At 46.3% G+C, this 12,048-nt stretch overlaps 1 protein-coding gene across 1 annotated transcript in view; it reads right to left on the bottom strand.

Moving 5' to 3' along the window:
* The window catches only part of LOC145361921 (uncharacterized), a 34,307-nt gene extending 26,181 nt beyond the window's left edge, over positions 1 to 8,126 (bottom strand). The window contains exon 1 of the mRNA XM_080217906.1: positions 6,986 to 8,126. Within this exon, the coding sequence (XP_080074032.1) occupies positions 6,986 to 7,987 (1,002 nt within the window). The 5' untranslated portion in view covers positions 7,988 to 8,126. The remainder of the gene's footprint in view (positions 1 to 6,985) is intronic.
* Positions 8,127 to 12,048: the final 3,922 nt, after the last annotated feature.

Raw genomic sequence — 12,048 nt, forward strand, 5'->3', positions numbered from 1 at the left:
AAAAGCTTCCCCCTATCTATGCCCTTCATAATTTTATACACCTCTATTAGGCCTCCCCTCATCCTCTGTCTTTCCAGGGAGAACAACCCCAGTTTACCCAATCTCTCCTCATAGCCAAGACCCTCCATACCAGGCAACATCCTGGTAAACCTTTTCTGTACTCTCTCCAAAGCCCATTTCTGGTAGCGTGGCAACCAGAACTGGACGCAGTACTCCAAATGTGGCCTAACCAACGTTCTGTAACATCAGATGCTGGAAAATCTCAGCAATTCTGACAGGATCTGTGGGGAGTGAATAGAGTCAATATTTCCAGTCCGTGTGACTTTTCAGATTCGAATCGTGGGTTCTATTCTCTCTCCACAGATGCTGTCAGATCTGGTGAGATTTTCCAGCGTTGAATCTGTATTTCAGATTCCAACAGTATTTTGCCTTTATTTTAGTAAAAATGTCTCTTGTCTGGTTTCAGTTGATGTGAGCAGGTTGCGGGTTCAAAATAGGGCAGCAACATCATCAAAACTCAATGTTCTGAAGTCCCCCCCCAATTCAGGTTTATTATTGTCATCTGCTCTTCACCATCTGAGAAAAGACACTCAGCAAAATCTCAAACGCTTTCTGCTGGTAGCAGGCGTTTGGAGATTGTGGGACTGGAAATATCGCTGCTATTTCCTGTCTCGCCCACTGTAGAGTTGATGAAAAGAGACTTAAAAATCATACCTTTACAATAGGCTCAGCAACCATCATCCCAGTACCAAAGAAAAGTCAGGCAATTATTGTCTGGTGGCTCTGGCATCCATCACTGTAAAGTGCTTTGGAAGGTTAGTCATGGCACGATTGAGCAGATGAAACCAAAGGAAGGTCCAACGGTCAAGAAGGCAGTCTCTGCAAGCGTCGTGGAACGCGAAGAACAGGACAAGACGCAGGTCTTGCTGCAGCTGTATAGGGCATTGGTGAGGCCGCAGCTGGAGTACTGTGTGCAGTTTTGGGCGCCGCACCTGCGCAAGGATATTTTGGCCTTGGAGGGAGTGCAGAGGAGGTTTACTAGGCTGATACCGGAGTTGAGGGGGTTGAGCTATGAGGAGAGGCTGAATAAACTAGGCTTGTACTCGTTAGAGTTTAGAAGAATGAGGGGAGATCTCATTGAGACGTATAAGATGATGAATGGGATGGATAGGATAGAGGTGGAAAGACTCTTCCCGCTCAAAAAAGACAGTAGGACTAGGGGGCACAGCCTCAAGATAAAGGGGGGGCGGTTCAGAACGGAGTTGAGGAGGAACTTCTTCACTCAAAGGGTGGTGAATCTCTGGAATTCTCTGCCCGTTGAAGTGGTGGAGGCTGCCTCGCTAAATATTTTTAAGAAGCGGGTTGATGGGTTTTTGATAAGAGAGGGGATTAAGGGTTATGGGGAGAGGGCGGGAAAGTGGAACTGAGCCACGACAGATCAGCCACGACAGATCAGCCATGATCTTATTGAATGGCGGGGCAGGCTCGAAGGGCCAGATGGCCTACTCCTGCTCCTATTTCTTATGTTCTTATGTTATTAAGACGTCCTGGTCATGCACGGCGCTGAGTCCCGTCTCCACTCTTGTCTTGCCGCTGGATCCAGGTGGGAAGAGAGAGCGAGGCTGACGCTGCACGACTCTCCCTCGCTTTAATCCAACTCAAGCGCTGGTTTCGACACCCATCATCAGTTCCCAGCTAGAGAAACACACCTTCAGGCCTGGAAACATTGCTGCTCAGATGGAATCCTACTCCAGCATTGCCTTCTAAATCCACAACCACCCTCTGGTAACCACAGCGACGAGGCCTGGAGCTTCAGTGGAGGCTTTGCTAAACCAATTGCCTCTGGCAATATTTTCTTTCGAGGCTTCAAGCGGGGATTTGCAGCTTTTAGAACATTACAGCGCAGTACAGGCCCTTCGGCCCTCGATGTTGCGCCGACCAGTGGAACCAATCTAATGACCCTCTAACCTAAACTATTCCAATGTTATCCATATGCCTATCCACTGATCATTTGAACGCCCTTAAAGTTGGCGAGTCCACAACTGCTGCAGGCAGGGCATTCCACGCCCTTACTACCCTCTGAGTAAAGAACCTACCTCTGACATCCATCCTATAATTATCACCCCTTAATTTAAAGCTATGTCCCCTCGTGTTAGCCGTCACCATCCGAGGAAAAAGGCTCTCACTGTCCACCCTATCTAACCCTATGATCATCTTGTATGCCTCAATTAGATCACCTCTTAACCTTCTTCTCTCTAATGAAAATAACCTCATAAGACCATCCCACCATACCAGGCAACATCCTGGTAAACCTCCTCTGCACCTTTCCAATGCCTCCACATCCTTCTTATAATGCGGCGACCAGAACTGTACGCAGTACTCCAAGTGCGGCCGCACCAGAGTTTTGTACAGTTGCAACATGATCTCACGGCTCCGAAATTCAGTCCCTCTACCAATAAAAGCTAACACACCATACACCTTCTTAACAATCTTATCAACCTGGGTGCCAACTTTCAGGGAGCTATGCACATGTACACCGAGATCTCTCTGCTCATCGACACTACCAAGAGTCCTTCCATTAGCCCTATATTCTGTACTCATGTTACTCTTACCAAAGTGAATCACCTCACACTTTTCTGCATTAAACTCCATTTGCCACCTCTCAGCCCAGCTCTGCAGCTTATCTATGTCCCTCTGCAAACTGTGACATCCATCCTCACTGTCTACAACTCCTCCAACTTTGGTGTTGTCAGCAAATTTACTAACTCATCCTTCTACACCCTCATCTAGGTCATTTATAAAAATGACAAACAGCAGTGGCCCCAAAACAGATCCCTGAGGTACACCACTTGTAACTGAACTCCAGGTTGAATATTTCCCATCAACCACCACCCTCTGTCTTCTATCGGCTAGCCAATTCCTGATCCAAACTGCTAAATCACCCTCAATCCCATGCATCTGCATTTTCTGCAGTAGCCTACCATGGGGAACCGTATCAAACGCTTTGCTAAAATCCATATACACCACGTCAACTGCCTTACCCTTATCCACCTCTTTGGTCACCTTTTCAAAGAACTCGAAAAGGTTTGTGAGGCACAACCTACCCTTCACAAAACCGTGTTGACTATCCCTAATCAAATTATTTCTCTCTAGATAATTATAAATCCTATCCCTTATAATTCTTTCCAAAACTTTGCCCACAACAGAAGTAAGGCTCACTGGTCTATAATTCCCAGGATGGTCTCTACTCCCCTTCTTGAACAAGGGGACAACATTTGCTATCCTCCAGTCTTCCGCCACTATACCTGTAGCCAATGACGACATGAAGATCAAAGCCAAAGGCTCTGCAATCTCCTCCCTAGCCTCCCATAGAATCCTAGGGTAAATCCCATCTGGCCCAGGGGACTTATCTATTTTCATACTCTCAAGAATTGCTAACACCTCCTCCTTATGTACCTCAATCCCGTCTAGTCTAAAAGCCTGTATCTCAGTATTCTCCTCAACTACATTGACTTTTTCCTGCGTGAATACTGACGAAAAATATTCATTTAGTGCCTCTCCTATCTCTTCAGGCTCCACGCACAACTTCCCACTACTGTCTCTGACTGGCCCTAATCTTGCCCGAACCAATTTTTTATTCTTGACATACCTATAGAAAGCTTTAGGGTTCTCCTTGATCCTACCCGCCAAAATCTTCTCGTGTCCTCTTCTAGCTCTTCTTAACTCTCTCTTTAGCTCCTTCATGGCTAATGTGTAAGTCTCCAGTGCCCTAACTGAGCCTTCACGTCTCATTTTTACATAAGCCTCCTTCTTCCTCTTCACCAGAGATTCAACTTCTTTAGTACAACACGGTTCCCTCGCTCGACCACTTCCTCCCTGCCTGACAGGTACATATTTATCAAGGACTCGCAGTAGCTGCTCCTTGAATAAGCTCCACATTTCAGTTGTTCCCAGCCCCTGCGGTTTCCTACTCCAACCTACGTATCCTAAATCTCAGCCTAATAGCCTCATAATTACCTTTCCCCCAGCTATAACTTCTGCCCTTCGGTATATACCTATCCCTTTCCATCACTAAGGTAAACGTAACTGAATTGTGGTCGCTATCACCAAAGTGCTCACCTACCTCCAAGTCTAACACCTGGCCTGGTTCATTACCCAGTACCAAATCCAATATGGCCTCACCTCTTGTTGGCCTATCTACATACTGTGTCAGGAAACCTTCCTGCACACATTGGACAAAAACTGACCCCTCTAACGTGCTTGAACTATAGCTTTTCCAATCGATATTTGAAAAGTTAAAGTCCCCCATAACAACTACCCTGTTACTTTCACTCCTATCGAGGATCATTTTTGCAATCCTTTCCTCTACATCTCTGGAACTTTTTGGAGGCCTATAAAAAACTCCCAGCGGTGTGACCTCTCCTTTCCTGTTTCTAATCTCAGCCCATACTACCTCAATAGACAGGTCCACATCAAACGTCCACGGACATCACTAGAGAACGACGACCAAAGAACATTGAAATTCTGCAGAACTTCAGCACCCCCCACCTTTGGTGTGCTAGCCTTCATTAATCGCGGGATTGAGTTTCGGAGTCGGGAGATAATGCTGCAGCTTTATAAGACCCTTGTCAGACCCCACTTGGAGTACTGTGCACAGTTCTGGTCGCCTCATTACAAGAAGGATGTGGAAGCTATTGAAAGGGTGCAGAGGAGATTTACAAGGATGTTGCCTGGATTGGGTGGCATGCCTTATGAGGATAGGTTGAGGGAGCTGTCTTTTCTTCCTGGAGAGACGAAGGATGAGAGACGACCTAACAGAGGTTTATAAGATGTTGAGAGGTATAGATAGGGTGGATTCTCAGAGGCTATTTCCCAGGGCTGAAATGGTCGCTACGAGAGGACACAGGTTTAAGGTGCTGGGGAGTAGGTACAGAGGAGATGTCAGGGGTAAGTTTTTCACTCAGAGGGTGGTGAGTGAGTGGAATCGGCTGCCGTCGGTGGTGGTGGAGGCAAACTCATTGGGGTCTTTTAAGAGACTTCTGGATGAGTACATGGGATTTAATGGGATTGAAGGTTATAGATAGGCCTAGCAGATAGGGATATGATCGGTGCAACTTGTGGGCCGAAGGGCCTGTTTGTGCTGTCGTTTTCTATGTTCTAAAACCCAGATTAAAGGAGGAGGAGGTAAGAGTGTATTATTTCTCCCAAGCCCTTAATTGTTCCAATCTCTAATATTATCCATTTTACATTAGTTTCCTTCAGTTTGTGTCCATGTGCAGTGTGTTCAATTGGATCCTGATTGTTTTGAACTCAGTTTCTCTCTGGAGTGTGTGTCAGTGCCTTGATGGCGTCACAATGTTGTCTCATTCCCGTGTCCACATTAACCATCTCGAGTAGCTGTGTGTGTTTGGGACCCGCTCTTCACTCCATCTCACCATGAGTTCAGGCTTGCTATTTTTCACATGTAACAAATCACATCTACACACTCAATCCTGTATCCCAAAATCATGTCACACATTCTTAACTCTCAAATGTGCTGATGAAAAGATCAAAGTGAGTGTCTGTCTTTCTTATCTGCCTCTGTTTTGGTGCTGATATTTCATGTAGGAACAGGCTTTCAAATTTGGAGTTCTTTAAAACAAATTTCATGCACGAGGACATAAATATTTCCCAAGAGAAAGCAATCAACTTACACATCCCATTAACACATTCCAGACTTTTGCTAGAAGGTGGGTGGATAGTAGATTGATATATTTCATTCAACCACATCCAAGGGGAGTTATTCCAATTATTTATTGTCCTATGGTGTGGTATTTCTTCCAACTAACCACAGGAGATCCAGAAACAGGTTAAAGTAGTTTATTCATGATTCAAGTCTGGAGGGGTCTACCCCAGAGGAACCTCTGGAGGAGCACCCTCCTGTGATACAGTTCTCACAGCACAAAGTCACACTCTGACATAGCTCTCTAACACAGTAATCACAGAGACAGCATTCTAATACAACTCTCAGCTCCAAGTCATAGATATAGATAGCTTACACAGTTAGTTATTCAATACACAGTTTAGTTAGTTTACTCATTAATGTCACAAGTAGGCTTACATTAACATTGCAATGATGTTACTGTGAAAATCCCCTAGGCGCCACACTCCAGCACCTGTTCAGATACACTGAGGGAGAACTTTGCATGGCCAATGCACCTAACCAGCATGTCTTTCAGACTGTGGGAGGAAACCGGAGCAGCCGGAGGAAATCCATACAGACACGGGGAGAACATGGAGACTCCGCACAGACCCAAGCTGGGAATTGAACCCGGGTCCCTAGCGCTGTGAGGCAGCAGTGCTAACCACTGTGCCACCCCAGAACATTGGTTTCAAATTCCAATCTTATCTACGTAGGTTTGTAATTAAACCTTCACTCAAAAGCTTGTTAGAAAATGTTCTGTTCTTCTAGAAAGTAAACAACCCTGCTGGCAAGTCCTGCTAAAGTCCGCACCTTGAGGTGTCAGCATTTGACCAGCTTGTGATTTTACTCTAATGAAGGGGGGGGGGCTGGGGGTGTTAAATCTACCCCCCTGCCCCCACCCATTTACCAATCCATTAATTCACTCTTACAGTCCAAGTCTTTAAATTAAACATTCCCATTTGATTTGAGGTATTAACGTATTTGTTAGTTTGTTCTTTATTGTCAATATTAGGCTGGGGTTTCGCGCTGTGGGGCAAAGCTGACGGGAGATTTGATCGAGGCGGACAAGGTTTTGACAGGTTTAGGTAAGATGGACAAAGAAAAGCAGTTCCCATTACCTGATGGAACGAGGATGAGGGGGACACAGATTTTGGGCAGGTGATGCTGGGAACGTGAATATTTTACACAGCGAGTGGGAATAATCTGGAACTCGTTGTCTGCGAAGGGGTTGGATGTTCATACAACGAAGGGTTACCAAAGGAAATTTCGGGAAACTAAACTTGCAAAGGTTTGGGATTAGAATGGGGTATTGGGACTGACTGATTTGCTCTCAAGAGTGTCAGGGAATGGATGGACAGCAGAATCTGAACCCTGTAACCGAGCGTGAACTCGCTGGTGTGTCTGCAGGTTGCCTGACTGAGTGAATCCTTTCCCACACACAGAGCAGGTGAATGGCCTTTCCCCAGTGTGAACTCTCTTGTGTGTAAGCAGGCTGGATGACTGGGTGAATCCCTTCCCACACTGAGAGCAAAGGAACGGCCTCTCGCCGGTGTGAACTCGCTGGTGTTTGAGCAGGGTGGATACATCCCTGAACCCCTTCCCGCACTGAGAGCAGACGCATGGTTTCTCCTCGCTGTGAACCCGCTGGTGAGAGAGCAGGGTAGACGACTGCGTGAATCCCTTCCCACACACAGAGCAGGTGAACGGCCTCGTCCCAGTGTGAACTCGCTGGTGTATCAGCAACTTGGATAACTGAGCAAAGCCCTTCCCGCAGTCAGGGCAGGTGAACGGCTTCACCCCAGTGTGAACTGGCTGGTGTGTGAGCAAGTGGGATAACTGAGTGAATCCTTTCCCGCACAGAGAACAGGTGAACGGCCTCTCCCCGGTGTGAATCCGCTGGTGTTTCTGTAGATTGGACGAATTTGTGAATCCCTTCCCGCACTGGGAGCAGGTGAAGGGCTTCTCCCCGCTGTGAACTCGCTGGTGTATCTGCAAATGGGATAACAGAGTGAAAGCCTTCCCACATTCAGAGCAGTTGAAGGGCTTCTCCCCGGTGTGAACTCGCTGGTGAGTCTGCAGGTTGGATAACCGACTGAATCCCTTCCCGCACTGAGAGCAGGTGAATGGCTTCTCCCCGGTGTGAATTCGCTGATGCATCAGCAGGTTGGATGAATCACTGAATCCCTTCCCACAGTTGGGGCAAGTAAATGGCCTCTCCCCCGTGTGACTGCGCCGATGAATCTCCAGCTCCGATGGGGCTTTGTATCCCTTCCCACAGTCCCCACATTTCCACGGTTTCTCCATGGTGCGGGTGTCCTCGTGACTATCCAGGTTCAATGATCAGTTAAAAGCTCATCCACACACAGCTACGCTCTCTCCTTGCTGTGAATGCTGCGGTGAGATATTAGGCTGTGTAACTGGTTAAAGTTCTTTCCACACTCACTCGGGGTGTGTGTGTGTGTGTGTGTGTGTGTGTGTGTGTGTGTGTGTGTGTGTGTGTGTGTGTGTGTCTGTTTGTCTGTTTGTCTGTCTCTCGGTCTTTTTCTAGTCACACCAATGTTTAAAATCTTTTGAAGCAAACACCCCAGACAAACATTTCTCCTTCTAGATTCAAAAAGCTGATAGCGTTCAAGTCCCAAATTATCAACAGATTGTGACAGATCTTGAAGTGAAAATTGTTTTGTCTCTTCACTTTTGATACCCTGAAAAAGGAATTTACAGAAATCATCATAGCAAGCACAGGATAGAAATTCAGAACAGACAATTCTAGTTTCTGTAGGACATTCTTTCCTCTCTCATTCCCCAAAAGCTGTAAATCGCCATCCCACACACTCTGCCTCCATTCTCACTCTGCTGTATCTAATATTCACCCTCCCAATTCTCCACAAGATACCAGTCCAAGCTGGTTGAAAGATCCCTACTTCTGTTGTCCTGTTCCGAAAAAAACCTTCAGACATGCTAGTAACCTAAACATCCACATCTATACATAGGCAGGCAGACTGGACGTGAGGTGAAACTTTAGTTACATGGTGAGTGTTTCTGGTCTGGAACTCACTAGCGGAAGCAGCAATATCAGATAAGTTTGGGGTGAGCAGTCGAAGGAAATAAAGGTGCAGGGGAGCAGTGATATGTCAACGAAATGGGGCTGACTTGATTGTTCTAGATTCACCTGAAGAAGAGGGAATCCCCTCGAAAGCTAGTGAGTTTACTATCAAATAAATCGGTTGGACTAAAACCTGGTGTTGTCAGACTTTTTACTGCGTTTACCCCAGTCCAACGCCGGCATATCCACATCTTGATTGTTCTAGACAGTTGGCATGGACTCCAATGACCCAATGTACCCCGTGTTGTTTTCATTCAGTGACTGGAAATGTATAACATAGCTACAGTAATATATAACAGAACTAGAAATAATAAAAGTACTTTATTACAGAACCGTAAATAATACCAAATCTGTACCATATAGCAATACCAGACACTCTGTTCCCCCTAAATGTCAGCCATCTCCTGAGGAACAGGAGATGGCTTTAATTCTGAACATTGGGAAAGAGACCATCCTTTTAGCCAGACAAATAAATGTGTTAAGCTGAGGGAGCAAAGGATGTCAATGTCTTTGAGAGACCTGGGCCAACCTCCCAGAGTCTGCACCAACCTCCCAGAGTCTGCACCCTCCCTGGATTCACTTCTTTTCCCTTCAGTTGCTGCAGGTCCCCAGTTTCCCCCAGAATGAGAAAAGAAATGGAAAGGAAGAGAAAAAAAAAGGGTTTTACTCACAAATGTTGCAGACAGGAAGTGTGAGTCTCTCTGTAGCTCAATCGTCAGTCACACAAAGCCCGCGCTCTGATTGGCTGGAGGACCAGAGTCCTTCCGGTCCTCCAACTGTTCCCATTGGTTGCAGCCAGCGAGACCCTGAGTCGCATTGCGCGTGGAATGCGCATGTGTAGAATTTCTGGTGGAATGCGCATGTGCGGCGGATCCCGGGACAAAGCCAGCGCGCCAACCATTGTCTGTCCTGCTCTTTTCTATTGGACAACAGCTCAGCGCGGCTTGAGGGCAAAGTCCCGCCCATCCCCACGTGGGGCTCCGCCCCTCATTGTCCGTCTGCGGAGGATTAACCAATGGGAACTCTAGACGACCGGAAGGATTCTGCTCCTCCAGCCAATCAGAACTTCCCATTGTCTGAATGCGGAACTTAGACAATGAGCTTGCTCCCCTGTTCATTCCTGCCCAGCAAAGCTACTCCTTCTCTCGCTCTGAATGAAGATGGAGCTGCAGACAGTCTCAAACTTCCATGAGTAAAACACTTTCTTTTTTCCCCCTTTCCATTCCGGAGTTAAATTTTTAACTTCCAGGTCACCACTCGCTGCCTAAATAAAAATCCTTCTCACATGTTTCATGTACCTCTAACCAGCTAATACAGTGTATTATATACATGATTAGTCCAATCATTTATGTCCAAATGTAAAACTTTCTAGGGAAATTGGGGACTTACAGGAACTGATGACAAGAAATGGATGTAGGAGTGGCCACTAAGCCCTTCAAGCTTGCTGCGCCATTCGGTCCGATCATGGCAGTTCAATGCCGGCCTCAGCTCCTGTGCCATTTCCTCACAGCCCTCTATTCCTCAATTTATCAAATATTTATCCACCTCCACTTTATATATTTCTAATGGGCCAACCTCCAACACCCTGTGGAGCAGAGAATTCCAGCGATTCACAATCCTCTGCGCACTTCAGTTTTAAATGATGGGTTCTTTATCTTGTTTGAGCTTCTTCATTAGTGAAAATATCTCACCATCTACCCTGTCAAGTTCCCTCAGGATCTTATATGTTTAAATAAGGTCATCCATTGCTCTTCTAAACTCCAAGAAATAAAGGCCAGACTATTTCCTCCTCTTACACCACAGGGTTTCTATGATTCTATTTTGTCACTCAATAGGACAACTGTCTCATCCAAGGAATTAGCCTGGTGAATCTCCTTTGGACTGACTCCAATGTTCCTATACCCTTGTTTAGGTAAGGGGATCAAAACTGAATGCAATATTCCAGGTGAGGGGCCTCACCATCACCCTGTACAGTTGCAACAAAACCTCCTTATTTTTAAACTGCAACCCCTTTGCAATGAAGGTCAAAATGCCATTTTCCTTCTTAATGCCTTATCGGATCAGCCTGCTAACTTTTTGTGATTCATGCACTAGAACACCACGATCCCTCTGGATTTCACTCACCTGCAGTCTCTCCATTTAGATAAGAACGTAAGAAATAGGAGCAGGAGTAGGCCATCTAGCCCTTCGAGCCTGCCCTGCCATTCAATAAGATCATGGCTGATCTGAAGTGGATCAGTTCCACTTTCCCCCCCATAGCCCTTAATTCCCTTGTCTATCAGAAATCTATCTACCCATGACTTAAATATATTCAATGAGGTAGCCTCCACCACTTCAATGGGCAGAGAATTCCAGAGATTCACCACCTTTTGACTGAAGAAGTTCCTCTTCAACTCTGTTCTAAACTGTCCCCCCCCTTATTTTGAGGCTGTGCCCTCTAGTTCTGTTTTCCTTTCTAAGCGGAAAGAATCTCTCTACCTCTACCCTATCTAGCCCCTTTGTTATCTTATATGTCTCTATAACATCCCCCCCCCTCAGCCTTCTAAACTGAGTACAGGCCCAGTCTATTCAATCTCTCTTCATAGGCTAACCCCCTCATCTCCGGTATCAGCCTGGTGAACCTTCTCTGTACTCCCTCCAAGGCCAATATATCCTTTCACAAATAAGGGGACCAAAACTGCACACAGTACTCCAGTCATGGCCTCACCAGTGCCCTGTACAGTTGCAGCAAGACCTCCCTGCTTTTATATTCTATCCCCCTTGCTATAAAGGCCAACATTCCATTCGCCTTCTTGATCACCTGCTGCACCTGCAAACTGAGTTTTTGCGACTCATGCACAATGACCCCCAAGTCCCTCTGCACCATAGCATGCTGCAGCTTTTCGCCCTTTAAATAGTAATCCCTCCTACTATTATTTCTGCCAAGATAGTGTGACATGAACCCAAGATCCAGGTTGAGGTCGTCCTCATGTGTGCAGAACTTGGTTATCAGTCTCTGCTCAACGACTCTGATGCAAGGTGCAGGGCTGAGAGGAGATTTTGGAAAATATTATCAGGTGGGGAAGATGGAGAATGAACCAAACCAGAAAGTCCAGTTTCCAGCTTTGTAAATCTTTAGAAACTCCTTGGGAACCAGAATCAGAGGAGAATGAAGAATGAACTGTCTTGACTGAGCAGAAACACTGGGAGTGCCCTGTTCTCACTGCAGGAGCTCCTGGCGCAGGCGCAGTACCCGGCTGTGAGTGGAGCATGCGTGTTACGA

The sequence above is a fragment of the Carcharhinus amblyrhynchos genome, chromosome X (assembly GCF_965287045.1).
Source record: "Carcharhinus amblyrhynchos chromosome X, sCarAmb.v2.hapA, whole genome shotgun sequence".
In the NCBI taxonomy this organism is placed as follows: domain Eukaryota; kingdom Metazoa; phylum Chordata; class Chondrichthyes; order Carcharhiniformes; family Carcharhinidae; genus Carcharhinus; species Carcharhinus amblyrhynchos.